General features: G+C 39.3%; 1 protein-coding gene across 1 annotated transcript in view; it reads left to right on the plus strand.

The window, feature by feature from the left end:
* Positions 1 to 14,965, plus strand: part of CHN2 (chimerin 2) — a 157,773-nt gene that overhangs the window by 77,066 nt on the left and 65,742 nt on the right. Inside the window, exons 4-5 of the mRNA XM_066319370.1 lie at positions 10,574 to 10,605; positions 13,682 to 13,795. Of these exons, the coding sequence (XP_066175467.1) occupies positions 10,574 to 10,605; positions 13,682 to 13,795 (146 nt within the window). The remainder of the gene's footprint in view (positions 1 to 10,573; positions 10,606 to 13,681; positions 13,796 to 14,965) is intronic.

Consider the following 14,965-nt stretch of genomic DNA (forward strand, 5'->3'; position numbering starts at 1 on the left):
GAGTATAATTTAAACAACTGTAATATTAAAAACAATGGTTACTTTTATCAATCCTTCTTTCAGATGCAACAATGCTTTATATTTTTACATTAGGAAATGCTTGTGATTGTGCAAGTTTGAGCAAGGTTGTTAAAATTCAGCCTTCGTAAGATATTTGAATAGTTTATCTGACTGGATAATAAGTATTTAATCCTTGCAATAAGTCTTCCATGAATTCCCTTATTCTGCTCACTTAGTGACCTTTACAAGCTGAATATTTCCTCTTTGCCTCTGCCCTCATCTTTCTAAGAACAATTTCTATGCTGTGGTAAAGTACTAGAGAGCTGTAATAGGGCATTGAAATTGGCCATAAAATTGGTGGTAAATAATGGGAGTAAATGGGAATTTTCATGGCACTTGTTCAAATCACTCTACTGCAAAAAGTCAGACACTGCCATGAGGTGTCTTTTACTGTCAGTCCTGAGAGCTTATCTGAGATAATTCAGAATATTATATTATCTTTCCCTTAGAAAGAAACCTCAGAACACACACAGTGACACACCAAGAGACCCCATTAGCCAGCAATTAAGTGAAAATGAGCAGAATAGTGCTGAAAACTGTTTTTGTTAATGAAAATGTTTGTACATATAAGACTTAATGGACCCTATATTTTCAAATTCTTAAAATATTGCTGGTGCTTTAATTGTGTTTTTATAATCCTCTTTATGATAGAAACAAAGAGGACACAGTACTAGTCTGTGGGCAAACGAAGCTAAAGAGCAGTTTTGAATAGACAATGACAAAAGGAGGAAAGTTCTTCAGCTGAAACCCGTAGCAAGGGAGTGGGAGGCCTGGCTGCACTGGTGGTGGCTGAGAATAGTTGAAGGCCAGGGAAGGTGTTCAGTTAAACTGGTGTCGAGGGCCCGTGGAATGTCAAAACATACTGTATCCAGCATCCCTCTAAACTGGCTACCTACAGGTTTTTCTACGTAAATTTAAATTGTGGGTTTAAACATTTACAGAAAAATGTCATTTTTCTTTAGAATCTCCATAGTGTATTTTACCCCACAGTATGCCTGTGGTTTGCAGCTGAAGGAAAAGAAGGAAGGGAGGCTGGAATATTGCTTGCCCAAAATTCCCTCTTATTCATCATATCACAGAAATTTGCTGGTGCTTTTTTCCAAGGCATTTTAGTGACTGACAGGAAATCTCATCTCTCCTAGAGTCCATGAGTCTTGCAGTCTCTCTGCTGCAATACTGAGGTGGTGGAGCACTCAGACGAAGCCACATCATTCTCATTTTAACAGTCCATTGACTACTGAACAGAGGAGAAAGCTTCCTAATTATTTTGCAGGCATGATAGTAAATATTTCATTTAAGTAGTTACAGCTAAACAAAACTAGAAGAGGTTTATCTGTTTCACTTGAATCTCCTCAGTTTTGATTTACAAATGGTCTAGGTTATGATTTGCAAATTAGACTAGTGTTCATCTTCATCAGAGGAATACAGTATGAACCAGTTGGAACCTTTATTGATCACTGTGAAATGGCAAAGTTAAAACCATCTTTTTGCAAGACATGATGGTAAGCTCTGACTTGTTTGATGAGCACAAACAGTAGGTAGCTGTCTTTATGGACTGATGAACATGCTAATTATCCCTCTGGGTTTGCTTGAAATCTTTGCAGTTTCATGCTCCCTTCCATCTCTCCTTGGAAGTGCATGATGCATGTGTGAGTCTGTGATTTTTGCTATTCTCCTAGATTTTTATTTCCTTTTATCCTTGTTGCATATCACTCTTTTAAGCAGGTTCTTTTTATTTAGACGTGGTGTTGAATATAAGAAGTTTTCAAGCCAAAATAAATGAAAGCCTCTTTCATATCTCGTCCTAGATAAAGTTTATCAAGAAGCCTACGTGTAGGTGAAAAAACTATACAAGTTATATAGGTTTACATATACAGGTTTACATATCTGTGTGTATATATATATGTGTGTGTGTGCTTATACAGGTTTAAATACTTGTTCCAATTTAGGCCAATATTCCTTGTGCCTGTAGAAGGGAGTCTTGCTGTCTCTGCTTTTCTGACTTTGTGTCTGGTATCGTTTTTCAAGTTTTAATATGAGGAACTGTCCTGGTTTAACCCCAGGCAGCAGCCAAGCCCCACGCAGCCACTCAGTCACTGCCCCACCAGTGGGATTGGGGAGAGAATCAGAATAATAAAAAGTAGAAATCTCATGGGTTCAGATAAAGACAGTTTAATAAGGAAAGCAGAAGCTGCACACACAAGGAAAGCAAAACAAGATATTAATTCACCTCTTCCCTTGGGCAGGCAGGTGTTCAGTCATCCCTAGGAGAGCAGTGCCCAATCAGGTGTAACAGTCACTTGGGAAGACAAACACCATAACCCTAAATGTTTCTCCCTACCTCCTTCCTCTCTCCACTTGATATACTGCGCATGATGTCCCATGGTCTGGAATATCCCATTGGTCAGTTGGGATCAGCTGTCCCAGCTGTGTTTTCTCCTAGTTTCCCATGCACCCCACCTTCTCACCAGCATAGCAGTAGAGAAGGCAGAAAAGGCCTTGGTTCTGTGTAAACCCTGCTCAGCAGTAAAAAAAATTTCTCTGTCACCAACTCTGTGTTCATCACAAATCCAAAACTCGGCCTCATACCAACCACTGTGAAGAAAATTAATTCTACCCCAGTCAAAACCTGGAACTGAGTATTGAGCGACTGATGAATTTGTATTTCCTGATACAAATAAATATAGAACCTTTGCACATCTCTCTGTCTTCCTTCCTATATTTCCTGTATGTGTATGTATATAGCTAAAGACAAGAATGATCAAATCAGCCAGTTACACACATCTTTTTAGAACTGTGGCATGTGTCATGGGGATGTTTTAGTGCTTCTTGGTTGTTAGAGAAGGATCCAGAGCATTGATGTGGCTTACTGCATTTATCTGCTGCTGCTGGGGATATTTTTCTTCCCATTTAAATGACTCACCAGATCATTCTTGAAAAAAAAGGAGCATAGTTTAAATGTTATATTCAAATATTTCATCCTGCATTCATGGTAACATCTATATTCCTTTTACATGTAATGATGCCCTTACTGAGTGACTGGAAGCTGCATAACAAAATAGATGACTCCTGCTTTTGCTGTTGAAATTGTTTGAACCTGACCCTGTCTCCCCTGACTGTTTAGCAGCAGCCTTCTTGATTAAGATTTATTTCATTTTATTTTAGCTCATGTTCAAAAGACCATTATTTTCTTTACAGCATGAGAAAATATTTGGATTTTCTTTTCCTATTCCATCTTGATCTTTTCTGTTAGAGCTGAGTATATACAGAAATATGTTATGGTTTAGTAGCAATAGAGATGTCCATGTTGGGAGAGATTTTTGTTACCTTCTGGAGTCTATAGTGTTTTGTCTGGTATATTGATTATTGGCTGCTGGTCAGCTTGTTTAAGGTCACAGAAGGGAAACAAACCTGAGTTAAAAATATCCTCAAGAAAGGATGGCTTAAAGCAGTTTTTTTGAAAGTTTGGTACAAGCAACTAAGTAAACAAGTGAATTAAATTATTTGAACATAATTTGTCTTTAAAAATGGTAGAAATAACATTGACTGTGTGTAAATCAACCTGCAGTAAGTGCCACAGTAACAGTCTCCCTGTGTTTCTTTGCTATGTGCTATCCTTCTGCAAAAGAGTCATTATGCACTTTACCTTCTCCATAGGCTGCAGCATGCCATCAGAGCAGTGATGTGCAGCTTTGAACAGCAGTTAATAAAAGCATTCTTTGTGCTCTTCACTTTTGTCTTATATTAGTTTGCATTCTTTCTAGTGGTGAAGAACACTCCTACCTTCTCCCAGGCACTGTAAATTTTTCCTCAGAATTATTTTGTTGGAAGATACTAAACACAGTTTGGCAGTTCATTATAATGATGATGGATTTAATCTGGCTTCTGTTATTTAGTTAAGTGGTGACAAGTTTATCACTTGAAGGCTTGGCTTTCTCCTCCAGAAAAGTTCTCTCGGTGCCTTGCCTTCTCGGTGCTGCCTTCTCTCCTGAGAGCCATCATAAAGGTGGGCTGAGTACTACTGTTCTTTTGTATGTGATTTTTACAGCCTGTTCAAGTCTGCTCCTTGCTTACCCCTATTTCCTTAGAACAGCCCAGGCAGAGATGAGGAATAGGCTGGACTGGGCTATATTGGGGCCAGAAGAAACTCAAGATGTTTTCATCCCTGTGTCAAGAAGATGTGTTTGCATATCCATTTCTTAAAGCCTTGAAAAAGGCTTCATGAGGAAGTCTTGACTGCCTCTGCTTATTTAGCTAGTGTTCAATTATTTTTAATATTTTTTTAAGTTTAATCTTCTTTTTTAAGCAGTTTAAGCCTATTTCTTCTTGTCACATCTAGTCAACGCACAGACAACAAATCTGTTTCTTCTGGAAAGCAGCTTTCTTTGTACCTAGCTGCTACAGCCCCTCTCTAGCTTCTGTTCTTTAGGCTAATCTTTCTTCACGGCTGCTAAATCCCTGCTCACTCTATTTATTTGCTCCAGTCCTTCTTGAGACATGGTGCCAAACCCACAGTCAGTATTCCATCTTTCTGAGTGGACATCACAAGGAGAGGATTATTCTAAGGTGTCGTCAGCTGCATTCTTGGGTTTGTACCTCAGTGACATTCTGGGTTTGGCAGTTTTTGCTACAGACAGCATCTGATTCAAGTTCATTTATTGATTTGTAACAATGGCAGGATCCTTTTCTGCAGAGATCTGTCTAGTCATTGGCCCTCTGGTATTTTGAATGGATTTGACATCTTGCTCCCAGCTACTTTCTTGGAGGCACTGTAATCCCTTGCTGTCTCGTGGCTAAATGTACATCCCTCACGTGGCCACAATGCTAGTGTCTCCGTGGCTCTGGGACTGACTGATAAAAGGAGGTGAACACTCTCAAACCATTTGTGTCACCTTTCTCTCTGGACAGCTTCTGCCACATGGGCAGTGCAGGTGGAATATGTTCTAGGGACTTGGGCTTGTTTCTCTCTGAGGAATACCTTCGCTCCTCCCTCAGCACACAATCAAAGTACAGCAGCAGACTCAGGAAGTTACACGTGGCATTGACTGAAAATCTTAAGGGAGAAAACCATCTTTTCATTATGTAGGTGCACTGCAAGCTCCATAACTGGCCTGTCCTTGGCTGGGGACTAGAGATGTTGTGTTGCTGCTATTCCTACTGACAAAATTAGCAACAGGCTTTGTGGTGGGAAACATTTTGCAAAACCAAGAGTTGTTTCTCTTTGAAACCTGGTGCCAGAGAGCCTGATTAAGGCAATAAAGAAAAAAATGGTTAAAGGGTAAAAGAAAAAAGATAAATATTTCCCTTCCAAAAGAATGTTCTCTCAAATTGCTTAAGAATCACTGGTGTGAAATAATTTGTCCTATTTGGAGAGAATTTTAGACATGTTAATTGATTTATGTAGAATTTTTCCTTTTAAAAATGCAGAGGCAAAAAAAGGTTTTATAGGAGTAAAGAAATACAGCATAGCTTTCCTTCATCCCATTAATGGGGGCTTGCAATTTCCCTTAATCTGTTTTGGTTGTTGATTGTAGGTATAAAGTTTGCAGTGGGCTTATGATAAATCTGCCAAAAGCTGAACAATACAGACAATAAACTCCTTTTCTTTACAGTCTGTTTTTTTACTGTGCTTGTCTTGAAAGCTTCTCTTCCAACCCTTCTATTTCTCTTTATGTCAAACCGAGCTGAAAAACATATTTATATCCAGTCAACCAGAGTTACTGAAAAATAATTAGGATTGTTCCAAACAGAAAATATATCAGATTAAACTTCCTTTGGGAAAATGCCTCACTGCCTGCGCTGAGTAAACACACCAACGTTATTAACTCGTGGATCTTGTTTCTCTTTTCTTTCTGTATTTTGAAGAACAGAGAACCAGGTGCAGCTACCCACCTTATTGTTTCCCTTCCCCTTCTATATTCTCATCATGGATGTATTAAGGTAGTGGCTGAAATGGGTCCACAATGTTATACTGTGCTGGCCCTTATGACTTAGAGAATTGCTGTCCTAGGGGGATTTCTAAACTTTCATTCCAGCATTTCTAGATTTCAGCTCTGGCCGCTGGATAAGGAAATATGTCTTGTGCAATGAAGCTGAAGAGAAATTAAATTTTTCTGAAATTAGGGTTATTTTATTTCTGTAGTAGTACTTACACAGAAAGAATTTTTCAGGGTATCTTGAAATCTTGAGTGCAGTGTGGCTCGGATGTCAATGCTTGCAATGAAAATCTGTCACATTAGGGGATGCTCACCTCCTGCCTGCATGATTCCCAGTAGTTTTGTGATGAGTTATCTTGCAGAGTGGTGTGGGATGTTAATACAATAATCTGTACATTAGTGAGAGTATGTCATGCTAGGGCTAAACCATCCTGGCCAGAAGAGAGCCACAGATCCCAGTGCATTGAAATTCAGTAAACTTCAAAATTATGTAAACATTATGTATTGAATTAGCTCAGATAGGTAGTTCATTTTAAGAAGGCTTATTTTCTTCTCAGTGTTGACATCAAGTCCAAGTACAAGCTTGAAGGATGTGCTGTAACATTGTAAAATATTAGACTGTGAACAAGCAAGGGGTTTTTGTGGGTGGGGAGAGGCAATCAGGTTTGGCAGGCTGGGTGTCAAGGCTGGAGTATGCAGAGTCTCTCAAACATGAGCTTACAAAGGCCTTTGTAGAGTGCCAGGAGAGCTGTGCAGGGTTTCATTTCTCTTTGAGCATGCATCAAGATTAGATGTCATTGAATGTTGCTGGCTTTGTAAGATTACTGGATTAGTAGTGATTTAGGTTGTTTTACCATACATCTCATTTCCTGATCAATGTGACATGAGTTTTAAACAATTTTGGCATTCACTGGTATTTCACAATTTATACAACTATGAATTTCATTAATGGTTTTCAGCATATTCCCCATGGTTTCTGGAACAACAGCCAGAAATGCCTGCTCTGGAAGAACATTTTCGGTTTGAAATTGGCAATAATGCCTTTTTCTAAGCCAAAAAATTATCATCTCACATTTGAATTGAAAGCTGCCACATACTTTAGTGGAGAAGGAGAAACCATTTAATTTGTCTTCTGTATGGGGGAAGTAAAAGCAAGCTGTGATGCTCTTCAAGGCAAAATATATTTTCACTAGTGAAGAGCTGTAATTTGCCTTACGTAATTTTCCTCATTTTTGTACTTTGTTTTTGTCTGTTAGCATAGGAACCCGTAAATGATTCAAACCCTCTGATTTCTCCCCTTGCTCCATGTCATGGGAGTTTTGCATTAGAGCCAATGGTTGCTTAGGAAAGATGGCTCCTTTTTCAGCAAGGAAATTGTGAGGACTATACTGAAAGTGTTCTTTGTGGGCATTATCTATGCAAAAATACCTAATGTGTCCTCAGAATACGGCTGATTGTTCTGGGCTCCTACCACCAGGAAATAGTCACTTCCCTACCTGTGGATTTTCTGCTCTTTCCGCTGCTGAGAGTTCTTTTAGGTGGATCTGCTTGACTTTGTGTGTGCAAGCCCATTTATAACAGCAGAGGGAAAGCTAATCCCAGCTGAATTTCAGTCACCTTTGCCTTCTGGAATATATAGAATTTCCCTTGAAGTTTTTACAGAGTCTGCAGTCGGCACAAAACAGACCTACTGGCTCCTTTGATATTTTTAAGCCTCTGCTTCATCAATTGTGCAGGCTTTTGGTTTATTTCCAAGTTCAGTCCAACACTCTGGTTTTGATGTAGAGACCCTGATGTTATTTTTGATCTTTTATCTTGCTTTAACTTTGTTTCCTTGTGTTTGTTCCTAGTGGTAAATTTGGTTAGGACAGAAATTATTATTTCAGGGTAAAGGTTGCAGTAAGCACAAGAGGGGATTTTTTAGATTCTGAGGCACCTGGATGGTCTGACAGATCAGGAGCTTCATTTCAGGCAATACTACAGTATCTTTCCTGTCTAAAGCCAATACTGAAGTTGTGGTGATTTTAGACACATGAATGCTAAAAGATGTTGGAGTGAAGGTTTCTGTTCTGTGGAATAGGAGGAAGAAGAGAGAAGTAGAGAGGCTTTGTGTGAATTCTCAGTAGAGCAAATCTTTTAACTAATGAACAGCAGGGAAAGTGGAAATCACATTATCCAGTGTGGTTCGGTCAGTTGCTAGTCAAATAATAAAAATTTCACAGAATTTCTATTTTTGCATGAATAGTGTGAGAAGGATGAAAAAATGTGCCTCTCTTTGTTAAAGGAGTTATTTCCAGATTGTGTTTATGCTCTAGATATATTGCCTCATACATATATATATATACATATATATAAATATATACATACACATGGGGGAACCTGTACTTAAAGCTAATTTTGAAGGTGGGTCTGAGTAACTCTTTCATTTTTCTGAGGTAGATTGGAAGTGTTGGGGTTTATTCTGTATATAAATCGAATCAAGGTAAACCAGTGTTTTTAAACAGAAGCAGATTCTGACTACTAAATGAAAGTAATGCTTTACTTCTTTTGTCTAAGTGTTTTATTTGGCAATTTTCAGTGTACTGAGTAGCCTTTGTTTCCATGAAAGAGAAGATTGCATGTGGTGGTCTTATGTAACCCAGCTTCTAATACCCAATTTTTAATTGAGTTGCCAGCTAAGTCTATGCCTTCAAGGGTTATTAAGGTCTATAAGGATAACAAGAAGTCTGCGCAGTTCCAAGATAATAGTCGAATAGTGCTATTGACAATGAACATATGAACAGCCTCCTTTCAGACTTAATACATCTTCTCTTGATATTATTTTTTTTACTTAAAAATAGAAAGTTAAATTGAATTCATGCACTTTCTTCTCTAAGATCCCATATCTGCACATAGAAGCACAGCACCTGCATTTGGCAATTCCTTTGATTTTGTTCTCTCTTCACTTCTGTGTTTTCTTTTCTCTCTTATTCCTGCCCCTCAGAAATGTTTGTATCAAGGTATTATTCCTGGGCAGGAGTTCCAAGGGTATGATACTGCTATTGTTAGTGCCGTGCTAGAAAAGAAATGCCGAGCTGGGAAAGAAGCACAGTAAGGACTTGATTGAACTCCCATAGGTCTTCCATTGAAGATTCTCATTATCTTGTACAGACTTTTGTTCATCTTGTGCTGTGTTGTAGCCCTGGTGACTGCAGGGTAGAAAGTCAGCTGCTTCTCTTCAGTGCTGGGCGTGTAGACTATTGAATCAAAAATGTGACAGTTATGCATTTGCTATTCAGAAAAAAAGTAAAAAGAAAACCTTTGCCAGTTTAAAGTTTTCATGAGCAAAATAATAAGAATTCATGAAAACAAGAACAAGAGCACTTGCTTCCAGTCAGAAATTGAGGGAAAATCACTAAATGTGTTTTATGCTAAAGAACGAAACAGTCTCAAAACCACAATTTGTCATACATGTGTTAGCACACATGGAGCAGTAATTCCACCCATATAAACATCTTCATTGAGATATACAGAGCTCAGATAATCTTCTTCAATGACTTGGAGACTTTATGTGCATCTCAGATGAAGTTCTGACACGCTGACTGTATGAAAGCACTGCCTGAAGGAAGCCGCAGCCCGGCGAGATGCCACTATTGGTGCGCTCTGTAGCTGGAGAGGGAGCGGCTTTCTGCAGACACGCGGATGCGCCTGAGCGGAGCTCGGGGCGTTAATGACGCCTTGGCGTTAATGAACGATGCCTGGGCGTTAATGATCGCCGGGCATTGATGATCCCTGGGCGTTAATGAGCGCTCCCCGCGTTAATTGCGGCGCCCGCGGGAGCGGCCCAGCGCCAAGGCTGGGCGGGCAGCGCCCCCTGCCGGCCGCGCCGCGGGACCCGCCGGGAGGGGACACGGACACGGGGAATGCCGCCGGGACACGCGTGCCTGGAGCTCGTGGGGGATGTCCCGGCATCCCTGTTTGGGCCAAAGGTCTCTGAAATACCTGGGAGTCTTCCCGGCCACTTCCAGTGTACCTTGGGTCAGGCCCACAAAAGTTTGAGACTTCGCGGACTTTAGGACTGGGTCTAAATAGATAAACCCCTGGGTTTTTTTCCCAAGGATATTAAACATTTTGTTTTCAGTCAGTCGCCACATAAAGGCAAAAAAAATTTATATAAATGATATATAAGTTTCCTTAAGTATATACACGTAATGCATGTGTAATGTAAATAAAGGGTATGTGAATGTATACAAAGGGTATATAACAAAAATAGTCTTACTTTATGTTATAAATACTGGTTTGGCAAAACTGCAGTAAAATATTCTTTATCTGTTTGGTCAGATTTCATACAGTTATGTATAGTTCTATTTTTTGACTGCTGATGCATGTTTTCCCTCCCAGAAATAACTCAATAAAACCAGCTCTTCTGTTTACATTTTTCTGTTCTTCTGTGTGGTTATGTTCCAGTTTTGAGTCTGCAGAATATTGTAGCTTAGAGGAATGCATTAGTCCCCCTTGTTAATCAAGAGGAATTTATTTTTATGTAGTTTATTTAAAATTATGTTTTTAATACTTTTTTTCTTTCTTTCAAAACTTAGGTGGAGAACAGACCAAAGTATTATGGAAGAGAGTAAGTGTTTTTCTCTTTTAATTGTCTTTTGGGTATTTCCAAAAGTTGTTACTCTAGACCTATTTAAAAAAGGAACAATGGAGGTCTAATAAAATATTTTACTTCACCTTTCTCTTCAACTGGGAGACAAATAAAATGAAAGCCTAATAATATAGCTGTGTTACAGTCCATTGCTGCTGGTCACAATCCTTGGATTATGCTGTTGTGTGAGCCTGCATGCTATTTTTACTTCTCACAGGAGAATTTTGGGAAAAAAATATTGTTTGAGGTATTCCTGCCTTTTATTTTATTTGTTGTTTAAACCTGCTGGAGTTCTGCACTGTCCTGGGAAAGAGAGAAGCAGTTTGTCTCTCTCACTGCCTTTTTGTGTATGTTCCTTTCACTGCCCTACTGAGCTGTGGAATTATGTGTATGCTGCTGCTTGTGCACCTGCTGTTCTCTCTGCTAAAGTTATGGGGTCCAAAATACCCAAATAAGAGGTGTATTTTTCTTTGGAGGAAAATAGCAAACCACTAGAGTGTAATTCCTTTGTGCTCAGCAGTCTTTTTGCCAGTAAATAACCAGGCAGGGACTGTGTTGTGCATTAGCATGGAGATCTGGGCAGGTGAAGTTGAAAGGCACAGCCTTGGCATTTGGCCTTTGTGCTAGAGTAGTATGTTGAGATGCTTGCTGAGTAATATGTTGAGACTCCCGCCCTTATCACTAGCTGAATTACTTAGATCCCATGTTGTATTTTTTTCCATCCCAGACACGCCATTTAATGTGTTTAATGATTCTTTTTCTACCATCAGAAACCTCAAGCGCCACTAGCTTTGCCCCTAATTACTGAAGTTTCATTTTTTTAAATATTACCTTTGCCAAGGGGGAATTCAGATGCAGCCACTAGAGTACAACAGAGCTGAAGACAGCAGCTAGTTAAGTAACACGTCACACTTCGCACAGCAGGACTTGTAAAACCATTGCTGCAGTCTATCATCCAGGAACATGCCTGGGTTTGTGGAGCAGCAGGGCTGACAGGAACTGTAGGACCTCACCTTGGTGAACCCGTCCAGGCAAGATCACCTTCGTTATTATCATTCAGAAAGGAGATTTCAGAAGTATTGAGGTAGTCCTTTAAAGGCGGGTGACTCAGTACTCAGTGGTACTTGGAAAGAGAAACAAGAATTTCTAGGGAAAGAAACTGAAAAAGCCATCATTACATTACTATATAAACTTGTGATGTGGCTGCATTTTAAGTCGTGCACATATTTCTGGTCCTCTCTACCCTTTCCTCCTCCATCCTTTTCTCCAAGGTTATTGGAGAAGAGACAGGTACTGAGAGGGGCAGCAATGGTGGAGCAGAGTGATGCAGCTCCTGCCACAGGAGAACAGGCCACCTCAGTGGTGCCCAAGAAGGGGATGTGCACAGTGCCTTTTTCAAGTTCATTGCCAGAGGCAGCTGCAGATCTAAAGCACCAAGATCTAAAAGGGTTTACAAGTGAGATTCTCAAATACATGAAGGGTAAGGTCACAAGTGATCAGACACGATTGTGTCTAAAGCAGTGATGGATAGACAGGGATGAGAAGTGAAAGAAATATGTCACTGCTTCCTGAACTCTTTCTGTAAGCATATCTTGTTGGCTGCTGTCAGAAGCAGGCATTAGTTCAGGGGATCTTGTCCCACATACAAGGTCTTTTCATGCTCTTATAAAAATGTACTAAAAATATCGATAAGAAAGCCCAGATTACCCAGTGCTTACCGCCCATGGTTAAGGAAATTTCACAGATGCCCCAAGTACAACATCCAAATGATTTCTTAAATTGATCACAGATATTTTGTCCTAGTATCTAACCTTATGTCTGCTGTATTTTGTGGGGAATAGCTTATGCTTATTATTTTTGACTAAAATTATGAATTGCCCTGAGTTTACTGGTCAAAATCATGTTTCAGTTATGTCATTTAAAGGATGCTTTTCCCCTACCTGTACAGAGAGAAAAGATGAATCAATTCACATTACCTTTAACACAAAGTCACACTGGAAAGGTCATCTAAACCTAATATTTTCAACATGTATTAGTAGTGAAAAGACAACATGAAGAGAATGGAACAATTGCATTTACATCCAACGTGTTTTTCTTCTCTTTCACTACGAAGCCAGAGGCAGTGTTAGGAATGTGCCACTTCATATGTATTGTCAGAAAAGAGAAAGTGCTGAAGGCCAGTAGATTTTAGTGCCTTTTTTTAGACAGCAGCAAAAATAGAAACTTTCTAAACCTCTGAAGAGACCCTCAGAGACTTATCAGCTAACAAAATGTGCGTAGGAGTTAAGACTCAAACTGCTGTCAAGACTGAATTTGTACCTATGGAGAGATCACAGCTAAATATTGGTTTTCATAAGGTTAATTGTGCATCCTAGGCCCTCTTTCTTTCTTAAAATAGCAATGACAAAAGAATCAGAGAAGTAATGCTTTTTTCCAGCACTGAATGAGGAGCTCCTTGACATGAAGAAAACAATGTTTTTCTTGAGACTTCTCTGTACCTTCTTCTGCTTTAATATATGCAGAATAGAATTTTGAATAATTGTTTCCATTTTTGTCTCTGTTTTTCTTACAAATCTGAGAAAGCAATATAATATTAAAATAAAGCAAATTGTTAATAAGAATTATTTTAATTATATATAAATATGTATATAAATATATATCTTTGACAAACAATATTTAAATACAATAATTCAATTTTTTTTAAATGCATTTTTGCCTACTTTTCAATTCTGTCATAAGGCCACTAGAAAGGAAACAAGGAGGAGGGGCATAGACTGGTAAAAGAGAAAAGTTGCAAAAAGACAGGGCACTTAGAGAAAATAATCTTTGGGTACAACTGAGTTTATTCTGGCTGAAAGTGCATTTCCACTGAAATTTTTTTGTCTGCGCTGAACGTGTCCAGTCCAGGTGACCATCCTGCTCCTTGGGTGCTACCCTGATGGCTTAGACCAAGGTGCTCAAGAATGCTCAAGGAGTTTTCAAATGTTTTCTGGGGTGGATAAGGATGTTTTTCTGGTTGGGTTATTCTGTAAGTCACTGAAATCTCTCCCCTCAGGTTTCACGGGATCATTTCTCGGGAGCAGGCAGATGAAATTCTTGCTGGTGTAGAAGGAGCGTATATTCTTAGAGAAAGCCAGCGGCAGCCTGGCTGCTACACTCTTGCTCTCAGGTGAGTGCTGGTTTAATAGAGGCTTTCAGTTCCAATGTAAATGTGCTTAATGGAGGGGATTGTATGGATCTCTTTTGAGTGAAGTCTGCCTCCACCATTACTTCATACACCGTGTGATACCAGAGTGCTTTTACACCCTCTTGTCAGCTTGTCAGCAAGTTGACTCTCCCAGTACTGCAGCAACCCAGTCTCCCCTTCAGCACCTGGCTAGGACGTCCTTTTTCAAAAGCAGTGCCCATTTTCAGATTTTTTTTTTTTTAACCTGGAATTAAGTTTTGTAAAGATGGATCTTCTCCTTCAAGACTATAAAAGATGAGAGTGAATACAGAACAGGAACACGTCCCAGTAGAGGGCACAGCCAAGTTGTCCTCTGAGCTCCATGTTGTGTGCAAACATCAACATCTATCTGTGATAATAGGCCTGAATAAAACTGGAAAATCATGGCATCCAGAAGCTGAAAACAGGCAGTTTTCTTCCCCAGTAGGAACTTAAGTTTTTTGTAGGAATACGTTGTGAAACATGGGATGCTGCTGCTCAAAGAAGAGTCTGCTATTCAACTGAATGAAAAATGCAGTGGGAATCCGAGCTCCAAACTCACTGTCCCTCACAGGTGCCTTTCCTGGTTTAGCTGTGCCATTCAAAGCCTGCCCTCTCAGGTCTTAAGGACACTGTGCACTAGCAGCAAGAGGACAAGATATTCAGTTGGGTTTTGATGAAACAAACTCCTTGGCAATATTTTGCAATTTTCATAGCATTATTACTCCTGTGAGATATACAGAAACTAAAAGTCTGCATTTTTACCCTTCTGCTGGTAAGACATGAAGAAAAAAAATCGTTTGAAGAGTTACCCCAAGTAGCTGTGATACAGTGCTGAAGTCATGTTTAGAATTTGTATTGATGTGCAGATGGTAAAGCTGGAAAAGCTGGTGAGTCATGCCAACTAAAAAGTGGTGTAAATTAAAACCAATTTGTGTCAGCTGAAAAAGAGCAAACACAAATTTTTAGGGTTTTAGAGGAGATTTCAAAATGAAGAATTAAAAAATAATGAAGGATAAGAATTATGGCAAAATGCCTATTGTTTTGATGAAACAATATGTTTTCCAAATCCATCTGCATAATTACTTGTAGAATCGAATCTGAATTTAATTATAAATTGGGATTTTACATGAA

Source organism: Sylvia atricapilla, chromosome 1, assembly GCF_009819655.1.
Source record: "Sylvia atricapilla isolate bSylAtr1 chromosome 1, bSylAtr1.pri, whole genome shotgun sequence".
NCBI classification, from domain to species: Eukaryota; Metazoa; Chordata; class Aves; order Passeriformes; family Sylviidae; genus Sylvia; species Sylvia atricapilla.